The sequence below is a fragment of the Micromesistius poutassou genome, assembly GCF_964030765.1.
Source record: "Micromesistius poutassou genome assembly, chromosome: 2".
NCBI classification, from domain to species: Eukaryota; Metazoa; Chordata; class Actinopteri; order Gadiformes; family Gadidae; genus Micromesistius; species Micromesistius poutassou.
The window spans coordinates 19,342,351-19,356,133 of record NC_140272.1 but is presented as its reverse complement, the minus strand read 5'-3'; the positions used below and the strand labels follow the sequence as shown (position 1 = coordinate 19,356,133).

At 46.2% G+C, this 13,783-nt stretch overlaps 1 protein-coding gene across 1 annotated transcript; it reads right to left on the bottom strand.

Moving 5' to 3' along the window:
- Positions 1-2,282: 2,282 nt before the first annotated feature.
- Positions 2,283-9,407, bottom strand: LOC311338228 (caM kinase-like vesicle-associated protein; the record flags this gene model as incomplete). Its single annotated transcript, XM_084463462.1, has 10 exons — positions 2,283-2,297; positions 2,412-2,499; positions 2,625-2,703; positions 3,009-3,145; positions 3,572-3,647; positions 4,269-4,389; positions 5,102-5,240; positions 6,618-6,692; positions 7,949-8,080; positions 9,313-9,407. The coding sequence occupies 10 exons, from the start codon at positions 9,405-9,407 to the stop codon at positions 2,283-2,285; spliced, it is 957 nt and encodes a 318-aa protein (XP_084319588.1).
- Positions 9,408-13,783: the final 4,376 nt, after the last annotated feature.

Sequence of the window (13,783 nt, the reverse complement as noted above, 5' to 3'; positions counted from 1 at the left end):
TCTCCTGATTGTTGCGCAATATCGATCTAAATTATTCTTATGCAGTAGGCCTATAGCAGTGGTTCTCAAACGCGAGCGTTCTCTAGTGGTACGAACGCGGAGTATGAACGATTTTTTTTTTTTTTTTTTAAAGTTGAAGCAGAGCTGGGTTCACCGTGTGACACACGCTTTTGCCTGCTTACACACACGCCACACATCCAACAACAATAACAATCCTGATCGCTCCCCCCCCCCCCCCCCCCCCTCAAAAATCCCGATCGCATTGTTGACGGTTCATTTATTAGCCTACATAAATGAACTGGCTACAACAATGAAACAATAAATTATTTACAATGCTCCGAATGAGCACATGTGTGATGGCCGTGCAGTGTTTCCCACACATAGGCCAATGTGTGGCGCTGCCCCACAGATTGAACAACGAGCGCCACAAATTGATTCCGCTTTTCTAATTTATTTTTACTTGAACGCGTTTTTTAAATGTAACTCCGCCAGACCGTAATCGCGCCCCCGTAATGCTGCCAGTCCGACATGTTCCCATTCCGACAGTCCTGTGCGCGTATGCAAATTAGCCATGTGCGCCAAACAGAAGAAGGGCCCTATCTTGCGCCCGGCGCAATTGACTTTCTACACCGACGCATGTGTCGTTGCTAGTTTGCACCCGGCGCAAAGCTGATTTTCCCCTTTACATCGTCTATCTCCTCATCTCCGAGTGCCACCTTTTTCGATGTGAATCCGAAGTGTGCCAGTGATAAACTTTGATTTTGCTTTCGCTTGTTAGCCATTGTTATTGACGGCCTACGTCATTGCTCTGGGCTCTCGCACATGGCTAATTTGCATACGCGCAGGCGCAGGACTGGTTCAGCTTAATGTTAAACAAATTATTATTATTAACATTTTTGAATTATAAATACTTGACATGGTGATCTCTTAAACACATCATTAGTGACAATAAAATTATTATATCATTTTTTTTAAAAATTTTTTTTACAAGATTGAGACCCCCCCAGGTTTTGCTTTTGAGTCTTTCAGGGGGTCTCAAGGGGTTAATCGGGGGGGTCCGACCCCCCCAAACCCCCCCGTATTTCGCACTATGGTCTAAACTGATTAATCTCCACTGAGTCCCTCTCTTTGGGAATAAATAATCCCCCAGCCCTACGCCATGCCTTGGGAATACTCTGCTTTTTCAAAACTATTCTCATTAGCTTCCATAGGAATCTTAAAACATCCGGCGTGCTCTTATATAATCGGTAGGGCACTCCATTGGGTCCCGGGGCTGAAGAGGCCTTTGCACGTTTTATTACTTCTTGCACCTCTTTCCACCTTGGTGGGCTGCACTGACTACTTAATTCACCAATAGGTGGGTTATCAGCGGGAAGCAGCATCTCTCTGAACCTCTCCCTGTCTTTGTGCACTCCCTCCAAGTACTCCTCAAGCTTCTGCTTAGGTTCCATGAGACTACCACTCTTCTGCTTATCAAATAATGACTTAAAAAATTTAAATGGATCTTTATAAAATGCTACTCTAGCTTGCGATTTCTTCTTCCTATTTTTCCTAATACTTTCTGCTCTTCTTAGCACTGCCAACCGCTCCCTCACATCTGCCTGTAGACAATCAATACCTTCCTTCTCATCATCTGTAGCTTTTCTCCACTGCTTCTTAAGCTGCCTCCTCTCCTGGATGAGTCTATCTATCTCTTGCTGGCGCCTAGACTTGACTACCTCATGTTGCCGTTTCGTCCTTTTCTCAACAATCCCAAATCTTTCTTTACCGTAGCTGTAGATAATGTCCCCCATTTTCTCTAATTTGCGTTCAGCCGTCCCTTTAAGCCGTCCCAGAATGCTAACCAGATCACTGTTAACATCTTCCCATGTCCTACCTTCTGCTGCGCCTGGCCACCTGACCCCAGGCCTATGGCCACTCATCTTCTTCCTCTTTGGTTGGCTGGCCTCCCTTTCTGCCTCAGTGCTTGACTCTACCTCCACAACATCAGGGGTGCTGATGTTCTGCGAACTGTGGGTTACTTCCTGTCGCTGGACTTCAACCGACTGACTCAATGCACTTCTTAAGAAGTAGCTATCAATGCGGGTTCCCTGTGTTCCCTCTACCAAGCACTTCATTCTCCCTTGATGGATTCTTAGGCCCTTCAGAGTAGTAACCTTCTGCCAGCCACACACACACACACACCTGCAGCTTCTTCTCAGTTAAATTTGAACTAATGGCTTCCACCGACATGCTTTCCTTACTCATAGTCGAATTCGTTCCAGGGTCAGTAACCGTGTCCATCACAGGTGAGTCGTCTTCCAGAACAGGATTAACATAGAATTAGAATGTCCCTGGTTGTAAACTACTTGTACGTAACCTTTAGCTGGTGAGTGTGTGTGTAAAACGTGACAGGAGGAGCTGAAGCTTACCTTCCACTTAGCCTTGGCAAAGTTCTTCTCTATCTGAGCGCAGACGTTCTCCTTGATGTTCTTGTCAGACGCCGCACCGCCAGAGATCCTAGGAGGAGACCAGAGATGGAGTGGATGTCAAAAGGCCTTTTGTTTATCCTTTGTCGGAATGGTTTTAGTATGGCGCAGCAGCAGACACCCCCACGCTGCCCCGGAGAGACAGTGTCCACCCACCACTCGTGGTTGATGGCCTCCTGGGCTGTGAGTCTCTGGTCCTGGTCCACCTCCATCAGACGGGCCACCAGACTCTTAGCTGTTTGAAGAAAACACACGCACGCACGCACACGCACGCACGCACGCACGCACGCACGCACGCACGCACACACACACAGTAGATTCACAAACACATGCATAAAACACATGCTTGTGCACAGGCAGACACATGCACACACACACACACACACACACACACACACACACACAGACAAGATCTAATGAAGTTTATTCATGTTGCGGAAGCTTCTGCACACAACCGCGACACAACCGTGACGCGGGGTATGAAATGTGTACCCAGCAAGCCGCCACGCGTGCAGCATATTCATTACACATTAACGCTACCTGAATCGGAGATGTCATCCCAGTACGGAGAGTCGAACTCATAATCTCCCGCCAGGATCTTCCTGAATAGGTTCTTATCGTGGTTTTCATAATCTTCATCATCGGTTTCATCATAGAACGGGGGGTTGCCCGAGAGCCTGCGGAGAGCAAAGTGAAGACGGAGATAAGACGTTGCATTCAAAGAATGAATTATATAAAACCACAGTACACATATCGAAACTATTTTCGAGAGGAAATTAAAGCGTGAAATTAAAGCGTGGTTGCCTGCGTTATAGCGCTGCTGTTGTTGTGAGTTCCTAGTCAATACAAATCATTTCAACTCCTCTCACGCGTTGTGCGCGATAGCTACCGCTCTTTAGAAGTTATCTTACCGCTCGTCATGATCCTGAACTTAGTAATTATATGAAATCTCATTGTGGTCGTTAAACCCACATAAATCACATCATGACAAGAGAGCCGTTACTCATCTCCTCTCAGACCCGGATGTAGCTGGATGCTACATCTCGGCGGATGATGTGGCACACGAGACGGGGGGGGGGGGGGGGGGGGTGAGGAGCACTTACAGTATGTACATGATGACGCCCATGGCCCAGCAGTCCACGGCCTGGCCGTACCGCTGCCTGCCCACCACCTCGGGCGCTGTGGGGGGGCACAGAGCAGCGCAGAACAATATAACAACAGCTAATAACGTCTGACACTCAACAGCCCAGCAGTGATAGACATCCTCGGCAAAAGGTTCTCATCGGAGAGTCTTCTTATGAAGAGGGGGGGAGGGGAAAAGGTGTGATTCCAACAGCGGGTCTTTGTCTAGCCGCGCTGATAGAGCACGATATTAACACAGTCCCAACGGGGGCCACCCATACTCATTCATGCACTCACGTTTTGTCCTAAGTACAATAATTGGGAAATTATAATCAACGCGCGGTAATTGCAATTGCAACGCTCGGATCCAGGCTTCCTGAGCAAACAAGTTAACAAGGGTGTTGGTGTTGTTGGTTAATCATGTGTAGAACTTTATCCTGAGTTCATTGTTGCTGTAAGTCTGTTTGTACAGCGTTTTTTTGAGTCTATGAAGAAGGTATTAGGATAATTAGAAAGGGGCAAAAGAGCTCTACGATCAAATATGAAATTGGAATTCAGTTAGAATACATTTTTTAATCCCCAGTCCATATCTATATATGACTTTGTATCAGGACTTGGATGGAGGACCTCCTAATACAGTAGTAGATAGAGGGCGAGCAGGTGAGGGCAGCTGTTTACCCAGGTACTCCGGCGTGCCACAGGGGTCTTTGATCAGGCCGTTCTCCAGCTTGGCCAGATGGAAGTCACTGATGACGATTTTGGAGTGCTTCAGCCGGTTGTAGTACACCAGGTTCTCCAGCTAGGGGGAGAACATGGAGATGATGGCACAGAAGGGTGCAGCAACCCTAACCCTAACCCTAACCCTAACCCCGAACCCAAAAACCAATCCTAAAACTACACCCTAAAACTACACCCTAACCCTAACCCTAAAACCAAACCCTCAACCAAAACCTAACCCTTTAACCGAAACTGTAACCCGAAAATTTGTTACCAAAATTACTGTAATGTAGTCTCTTAAGTATTATTCAGCTTGCCAATATAAGCCTTTTTAATAACTATACCATTAACCTGTAGCTTATAGGTATAGGACCCATAAAGAGCCAAGTACAGAAACGTTTCAACGTATCAAACGAAATGTTTGATAAACATTTTCATCGCTACCATCGTTCGTCTTTTAGATTGCAATATGTCCAGGCACACAAACTCACACAGTAGTAAGACTTTGTACTGATATTACCTTCAGCATATTACACATTAAAGCTGGCTCATGCTGGACGCTCCCATGTTATTGTATTAAGCATTTACCAAATGGGATCATTTGGGATCAAGGCTTAATGTGGAAATATATATATCGAGTACAGTATACAGACGTTGAGAGTTGAGCTGTTGTTGTAAAAGTATTTGGGCGTCTGTGTGTGTGTGTTTGTGCATGTGTGAATGCTTGCGTGTGTGGGTGCATCTGTGTGTGTGTGTGTGTGTGTGTGCCTGTATGCACGTGTCTGTGTGCGTACCTTCAGGTTCCTGTGTACAATGTGGAGAGAGTGGAGGTAGGCCACGGCCTCCAGGACCTGCCTCACCACGTTGCTGGTGTCCCTCTCTGAGTAGTAGCCCTGGTCCAGGATCCAGTCAAACACCTCTCTGCCCGTTGCCCTGGTGGAGCAAGGGGACTGTAAGACATGTGGACGAAGCTTCGCCCACGACCTCACCCATTGGTCCTCAACCGTTGCGAAGGCCTTAGATTGAATGTTACCGAACAGCAGAAACAATCCATATCTGGAACTTTGAGGGCCATCTCACAGTAGTCTGTAGCCAAATCTCATTAATAGACAATCAACAATTATAATCAACGATCCTATAACTTTTCAATTAAATAAAATAGTGAAGCGGGACCTTGCAAAATATGAAGATGAACTAGCAACTGCGAGCCTAACTAAATTACGTTAATATCGAAATGGCGTTGTACTACGAGAAAGAAATCACAATTTTATCCAGTGACTTAGAACGGCGGCGGTTCTATGAGCCAGCTTTAGGCCGTCCGAGGAACTGCGCGTTAGTCGCTTCCGCCAGGGTACCACTGACAAGAGATGTGGAGGAGGACGAACATTAAGGTACAATAAGCAGAGGCTTTTAACCAAAATGACTTCTAAGTGAGGATGATAAATATCAAGGCATGCAATCAAAAGGGCCGGCCAAAAAGGCCGAGTTTTGAAAAAGGTAACTGGACAGAGTCCAGAGCATCTATAGGAATCAGAGAGACAAGGTCAGTAGATATTCTTTTACTGCATATCATTTTATTTTATTAGGGCACAAAAGCGGCATTCTCAGTACCACTCAGTTTATGAGAGGTTGTGTAAAGAAGGGGTTCGTCAGAGTTCATGTTTCTTTATGCTTTATGCATTTCCGTCTTCTTAAGGCCACCGGCTTCTTGTCGACTGCCTAAACGTATAAAAAGCATGGTGCATCTGACTCTGGTTGCCGTGTTTGGATAAACATACCCAAGGAATTCTAAGATGACATTCTTAGAAAATTACATAACACCTGTATTGGCAGAATCAATTACATTTTGCATACGGGTCTCTGCCCTGTCCTCGGTTTTTTTTTTTCCCCGACGACTGCAATTCAGCGTTCACACGGATTCCTCAGAGGAGCAGCGGGGATGAGCACCGTACATGAGGCAGGCAGCGCTACAGTTAAAAAGAAAAAAAAAAAAAAAAAAAGAGCCCACAACGAATTCCCAGAGAACGCGCGCCGACGAGAGCGCGGGAGCACAGCGGGGAAGAAGGAATTGTTCCTGAATACAAAATGAGCTCAGTTCTGTTCTGAGCCATTTCTCATATCTACAGGGCCTGGGGCTAAATCAACTCACCCCCCCCCCCCCGTCTCCCCCCTTACCGGCCCAACCCTCCACAAGTGCATAATCAACAGTGTTGCTATACTGTATGGCCGCCTAGCAGCACGTGGGGTGGAGTTCTCCCTCCCTCCCAGCCAGCCCGACCACCACCGGGAGACACCCATGGAGACACTCACAGTTCCAGGAAGAGGAAGTATTCTTTCCTGGTCTCGTAGACGTCCACCAGCTGCAGGATGTTAGGGTGCTTCACCCTGCGTCGGGAGAGAGAGAGCAAGAGAGAGAGAGAGAGAGAGAGAGAGAGAGAGAGAGAGAGAGAGAGAGAGAGAGAGAGAGATGTAAGGGGGGGGGGCGGGGGGGGAGATGCAAGGGGGGAGAGGGGGATACGGAATGGGGGAGGGGAAGAGTAAGAGGGAGAGAGATGAAGAAGAGAGAGAGGAGAGGGGGAGGGGGGGAAGGAAGTCGGGGAGGTGGGGGGGGGAAGGGGGGATGATAGAATAGGGGGGTGGATGGAGGGAGATGGAGAATAGAGAGATGGGGAGAGAGAGAGAGAGAGAGAGAGAGAGAGAGTGGGGGGAGAGATAGAAAGGGAACAAGAGAGAGAGAAGGAGAAAGACGAGAAGAAAATAAATGTGTTTTGGATAAGTTGCATCAGTGCGTGAGATGTATGCATGACATTCAACACACCTCATACATTATATCTCTCCATATTAAAGGAAGCCGAGACGACAATAAAGGGCTAAAAGAACAGACCCGGAGACTAGGGGTTTAACGGTAACAGTGGCGTACTGCGTATCTCTTGATACATCTTATTCTGCGACAAGGACAGTCATGGGCTTACTAAATCACAGACCAGTTAAGCATGTCTTTGACGCTTCTAGCGAGAAGAACTCATATTGAATTAAACCATTGGAGCTAAGCCGCAGACGCACATTAACACGAAATAACCGGCGGTATTTGGTAATCAACCGTCAATAACAAGCCACTCTGGCTCGTTATCACTAAAGGCCTGTTCATCAGCCCCCTTTGGAATGAGGCATCGAAATCCTCCCAGACTCGTTTACCAGGATTTCAACAGAAAACAGAACCAAGAGGGTCACAGTAAAAGAGAAAACATCATTAAGATGCGACGCGTTCACATCCCATTAGTTTCCCTGACGCATCTACCGATGTTATTTTTGTGTCGTCTGCCACCTGTAACTAATTATTGGATAAGACCCATGTTATGCTAATGTGTTTTTTACTTCAATGCACGCGATGAGCACACTGGCCCGACAAATGTGTAAAGAACGCTTTACACACTGCAGGCTGCAGGCTTAATGATCACTCCGCTAAATGGGGTTTTGATATAGGGCTTTAGTTAAAATTTAAGTACAACGTTAAATGGTTTTCAGTTGATTAAGGTAGAAAGAGATGGACAGAGCAGGAATCTGACATGTATTTATAGGACCCATGTGAATGAAGAGCTCTCGTCTGAGTGCAGTAATGACGTTAATGGATAGAAACGTACATTTTTAAGATGAGAATCTCATTTTTCGCCGCCTTGCGAACTTTCCTCCCGTCCTTCTTCAGGAACTTTTTACACGTGTACATTTTCAGGGTGGTTTTGTCTTTGGCTCTGAAGATCTCACAGAACTCCTCTCTGGAAAAAAAACAACATGAAGAAGCATAACTCACACTTCATAATGCTTTAGCAATGATCCTCCTCTGGGATACAGCGGTCGTACTATGTAACAGAAAAACGTTTTGGGGGTGACAGGACAGTTACACCTTGTTTCCTGTTTTGTTACGTAGATTTCGTAATTTTAATGTGAATTTTATAAGGAGTTTGTGTTCAAAACAAATATGAAGCGAAAGCATGTGAAACGCCGCTTTAACCCAGATTTGAACTCATCTGGAGATTAGAATATTCAAAGCAATTTTTCCCCCAGCATTTAAAGGCGTTAGTATTCAAATATACAGCAGTGAGTAGCATACTTTTGGACAATTTATTTTGACACATTTATTTTGGGGGGGGAGGGCAGAATTATGCTGGTGGCATGAGGTTGTTGTAGTAAACAAAAAGTATTAAAAACACCTTCTTAAAATGTTGAAAAGTGATTATTTAAATCTGTAGTGGTCATAATCATTGAGAAAACAATATTGATTACAACTAAAAGCACTTCAAAATGATACACACATGAATCTTGAATCTCGAATGAATGAATCACATGACATACTGGTACTGGGATTTCAACTTGGGCAAATTGGGCCTAAAATAACACTACTACCCTCTCCATCACCAAGGCAGGGACACTAAAAACCGAAGCTGGTTCCCTGGTGTGACACTGTGTGGCAGCCTGTTGCCCCTAGCATGTTTGGGTGGGTGGAATATGGAGAAATCATTTTCCCAACGGGGGTTATTAAAGTGCATCTTCTTCTTAAAACGCTGATAGTATTTCTATCAGTGGGCCACCTTGTTGCTGTGAACACCTGTACAGTTGGACCTGTGGCAGCTGTTACGTAAAGCAAACAGAGGACAGCTCATCGCCGGCTAACCACCAAATCTGTGTTTGCCCGTGTATGCCTCAGACACCTATGTGGGGATGAGGCTGTTTTACAGCTTACATGAAGGACAGCACGGTGGCTGTGCTGAATATGTTCCCAAGGAAAGTGTGCTTTAAAGAATCTTAGATACTGCACTACACACCTTGTTATCTGTCACTCATCTACATATCCATCCATCACTCTATCTATCTATCTATCTGTCGGTCTGTCTGCCCGTCTGCCCGTTCGTCCATCTCTCTGTCTGTCTGTCTGTCCAATATGTTCGTCTTGGTGACTATTCCAAAAGAGGCACGGCTATATTGGGATTGGTGAAAAGATAATACTTACGATTTGACAATCTGTCCCAGATCATATTTATCTGTCACCTCTGTAGGACTGTTATAATCCTTCTTCTCCCCGATTGTTAGACAGCCAAATGGCATGGCTACTCCTGACCTGGAGCGGGAGACAGAGAGAGACACAGGGAGAGGAATTCGGGAGACAGAAAAAGAGACAAGAGAGATGAATTGAGAGAGAAGTTGAGAGAGAAAATGACATTGAGAGGTTGAGACAGAGAGAGAGAGAGAGAGAGAGAGAGATGCAGTGAGAAGTTCAGAGAGAGAAAGAGAGAGAGAGAGAGAGAGAGAGAGAGAGAGAGAGAGAGAGGCAAAGAGACACGGTGAGAGAGGTTAAGAGAGCGAGGAGAGAGAGAGAGAGAGAGAGAGAGAGAGAGAGAGAGAGAGAGAAGGCAAAAAGGACGAGTTCAATAAAACAGAGGGAGGCAAGACGGCTGAGATGAGTGTGAGAGCGCCGAGGGACTGGCTGGAAGTGTGGAGTAACAAGCCACATAAATCTGAGGCGGTGTTGTGTTCTGACATCCAGCGTCCCACCCAGCTAATGATGTCCCCTCCGCTCCGTCTCATCCCGCAGGCTGCTGCAATTTCAGGTGATGACTCGTCAGATGTGTACCGTAGCGGACAGCCGCGCGCTCCAGTCGTAAAAAAAAGGGTTAGTTCCAGAAAATGAATGACACAAAACACGAACACAAACGCTGAAGCGACCTTTTAAAAGTTTTCAACAAACGTCCTCCCTTTTGTACTTCATAGTAGGGGCGTGAAAGAAGGTTGTGAATTAAATGCCGTGCCAAATCGTTTGTGTGACGCACAAGCTGGTTCATAGGAGGTGTGTGGGGGGGGGGGGGGGTAGAGGGGTAGAGAGAGAGAGAGAGAGAGAGAGCACGAACGAGGGAGAGAGAGAGAGAGCAAGAACAAGAGAGAGAGAGAGAGAGAGAGAGAGAGAGACGGGCACTGACGAAGATGATCCTCAAGACGCACACTTCAAGAGAAACTTGGCCGAGATAGCATCGGTGGTTAGCCAGTGTGTGAGGTGCAGCGGGTGGTCAGGTAGTGTGCGTGTGTGTGTGTGTGTGCCTCTCTCCTCCACTGGCTTTCACACTGCAATCCTCCGCAACAAGTGCATCACCTCTCATCAGGAAAACAGTGAGCAATTACAGGCCAAAGCCAACCCCGGGTCTCCCAGGGCTCCCAGAGTGTGGAATTAAAACCCCTTTAGGAGCTCTGCGTCGACACCAGCTCACCTCATTGTCAAACATCCCCCTCTCTCTCTCTCTCTTTTCTCCCTTAAACACCAAAGGGAAGGATTTGAGGTTTGACTTTACTACGGATTTCTTACTGAGGGTTAAAGGTTTACGCTCTGGAGAAGGAGAGAGCCTTTTCGGAAGACAGAATCCAGGGTGAATCAGTTGGAAGTTTCCAATGACAACACATTCTTTCTCGTAAAAGCAATTAAGAAGTGTGTGTAATCAGTGTGTTTGTGAGTGGTTGTTTTTTTGTGTGTGTGTGTGTGTGTGTGTGTGTAGGCCTATGTCTCGTGACCTTAAACATTGTGATTAAAATCAACGTTCAAGGCAAAGCATGTAAATAAATACATTAAATACATAAGTGAAAAAATGAATAGCACAAGGAGTTGGCAGTTGCATCAATAGTACTAATAGTGATACCTTACGTTAAAAAAATCTGAAAGCACCGAAGTGTGCTTTTAAATGCTGAAACTGGCCTGATCAGGGCTTAGCCTTTGTGCACCAGCAGAACATGAATGTGAAGTGGCCATTTGCATAGGAAGTGCAAGTGCCAGCTAATTTACCCGTAGGTAGCATGAGGCTAAAACATCTTTCCCTCCTAAGTAGGCATCTGCTCTTAATCTAAACTGGCAGTCTGCATGACTGATGGTCTCCATATAAAGAAGCCTAGAGAGTGAGGGAGAGAGCGAGAGAGAGAGAGAGAGAGAGAGAGGGGGAGAGAGAGAGAGAGAGAGAGAGAGAGAGAGAGAGAGAGAGAGAGAGAGAGAGAGAGAGAGAGAGAGCTAGAGAGAGAGGGGGGAGAGAGCTAGAGAAAGAGGGGGGGGAGAGAGTTAGAGAGAGAGAGCAAGAGCTAGAGAGAGCTAGAGAGAGAGAGAGAGAGGGAGAGAGAGAGATATAGAGAGAGAGAGATGATTTGGGACGATATAAGTGAGGTGGGAAGCCATTCCAACGCGCCACCCCATGAACAGGCAAGTCATCTAATCTTAATGATTCAACCAACCCAGACATGTCTCAGAATGGAGAGATAAAGCAGCCCTCTCTCTGAACTCTTCAGGGTTTTTTGAATTCTTAAAATAGGTTTTGGTGCATTTTTTTGTGGAAATATGCTGACATTACTCTGCTCACCCTCATTCTCTCATTCTGTCTCTCTCTCTCTCTCTCTCTCTCTCTCTGTCTCTGTCTCTCTCTCTGTCTCTGTCTTTATCTATCCCTCTCAGAGTTGTGGACGGGAGAAGTAAGATAAGGTCAAATATCTTCCAATTTATTATACAGGAAAGTATTAAGAGTTAAAGATGAAGATAAAGATAACTTATATGAAGGTATTGTATGGTACGGTACGGTCAGGTCAGATAAAAGTTCCCTCAAATCAATAGATTGTGTCCTGCGGCGTTCACTTCCCTCCCTAACCGCTGGGAACTCGCTTCAAGCTTCAAAACGTTCTTATTACAATCCTGTGCCTTCTGGTTTCCGGACCCCCGCTGTGTGCAGGAGGTTCTTCAGTGTGACAAACAAGGTTCATGGGTTCCTTCCCTGGTCATTTCTCCACCAATTTAGTTCCACACCCCCCCCGAGAAGAAGAGGTCTCTCAGACTCTCTCAGACCATCCCCATCGCCACGGGCAACCACAAAGAGCTCGCCACCTGCGGCGGGCGCGGAGATATCCGGCCCCTGGCGAGCCACGATCGATGCCTCCCGATGAGACCTGTGCCAGCCGGCGTTCATCTACTAGGACTGCAAACGTTCCGCATTCGCACGCACAATGCAAATGCAGCAGAGACAGAAGAGGATGGATTGCTTCTTGTCACCTTGGGCTGGCCCTGCCAACAAATTACTGTTGTGCGTTACGTTCCAAACCCGCCCGCCCGTTTCCACCGCTTGATGAAATCAATGAGGGACTCCTTTTTAGTGCTGATGGACTTTTCGAGGGGATTAAGTCAAACGCAGTGCCGGTGGGACACAAGTGTCTGGCCGTTTTAAACGCAGCAGGGAGTGAAGGGATGTTGTACCTGTGGTGGCGGCTTGCAGCCCTGCCAACAGGAAAAGAGCAGCCATCTGTTTTGGGTTAATAGTACTTATCTCCAGGAGAGAGAGCAGAGACTAACACCACCGGGAGGCATACCCAAGGAAAGTGTGCTTTAAAGAATCTTAGACACTGTACTACACACCTTGTTATCACTCATCTACATATCCATCCATCACTCTATCTATCTATCCATCTATCTGTCGGTCTGTCTGCCTGCCTGCCTGCCTGCCTGTCTGCCTGTCTGCCCGTTCGTCCATCTCTCTGTCTGTCTGTGTCTGTCTTTCTGGAATCAGGAGGAGGAGAATGGCTTAAAGGGGAACCTCATGCTGTTTTCTGATAAATGGGGAGTACTGCCTGACTGTTGGACCATTTAGGCATTTTACGCCCATCCAGTGACATCAATGGTAAAATGTTCCAGGGAATGACAAAATTTTTTGCTGAAATGGAGATTATGGACTGGACCGCAATTCTTTCACAACAGTCTATGAAGCAGAACTCTGTAATAGCAAAAGAATAGCCAAGGGTGACGGTACTCTTTTAACAAGAGGTCCATGTGATCCATTTCCTGAGAACTGCCATTAGAAATGGGTTGGGAAGGTCAGTAAAAACGTAATATTAATAGCATCGAAATATTGTAATGCAGCACACAGGAGCGGTATTTACATCACCATAGCACCATCGCAATGGATTTGAACAAAGCAGCCACAACAGCTGTGTTTCTCTCTCCGAAGAATGTGTTCAAATGAACATTTGAATAACTCATCAGGATGACAAACAGGATTTACAAATGGTACTGTAACTATTGGTCTCCCAACAGAATGATGAATCACGTGCACAAACGGAAGAATGAAATGTTTAGCTTGGTGTAACGGTGTAAAAAAGGTGTCAGAGAAGACTGACTCATGTCATTGTTTATGATTGGGCGCAGCAGCAAACCTAACGGGTCACTCACGGGAACGTGTTTAAGACTCCACTGTTGTTCTCGTGGATCTTTGATGTTCTAACTCAACGCACACATCAGTACCGGTCCCTTCCACGCTGACTAAAAAAGACCCCGTACAATCTAACAGGAGGAGAAAGTGATTTATTATTTCACAAGATACAGCAGAAAACAGCTTTAATTCAATGGTGTTTTGCCTCGTTAAAGGAAGTGATTCTCAGTATAAAAAACAAAACAAAAAGGGCCTCGCTGGGGA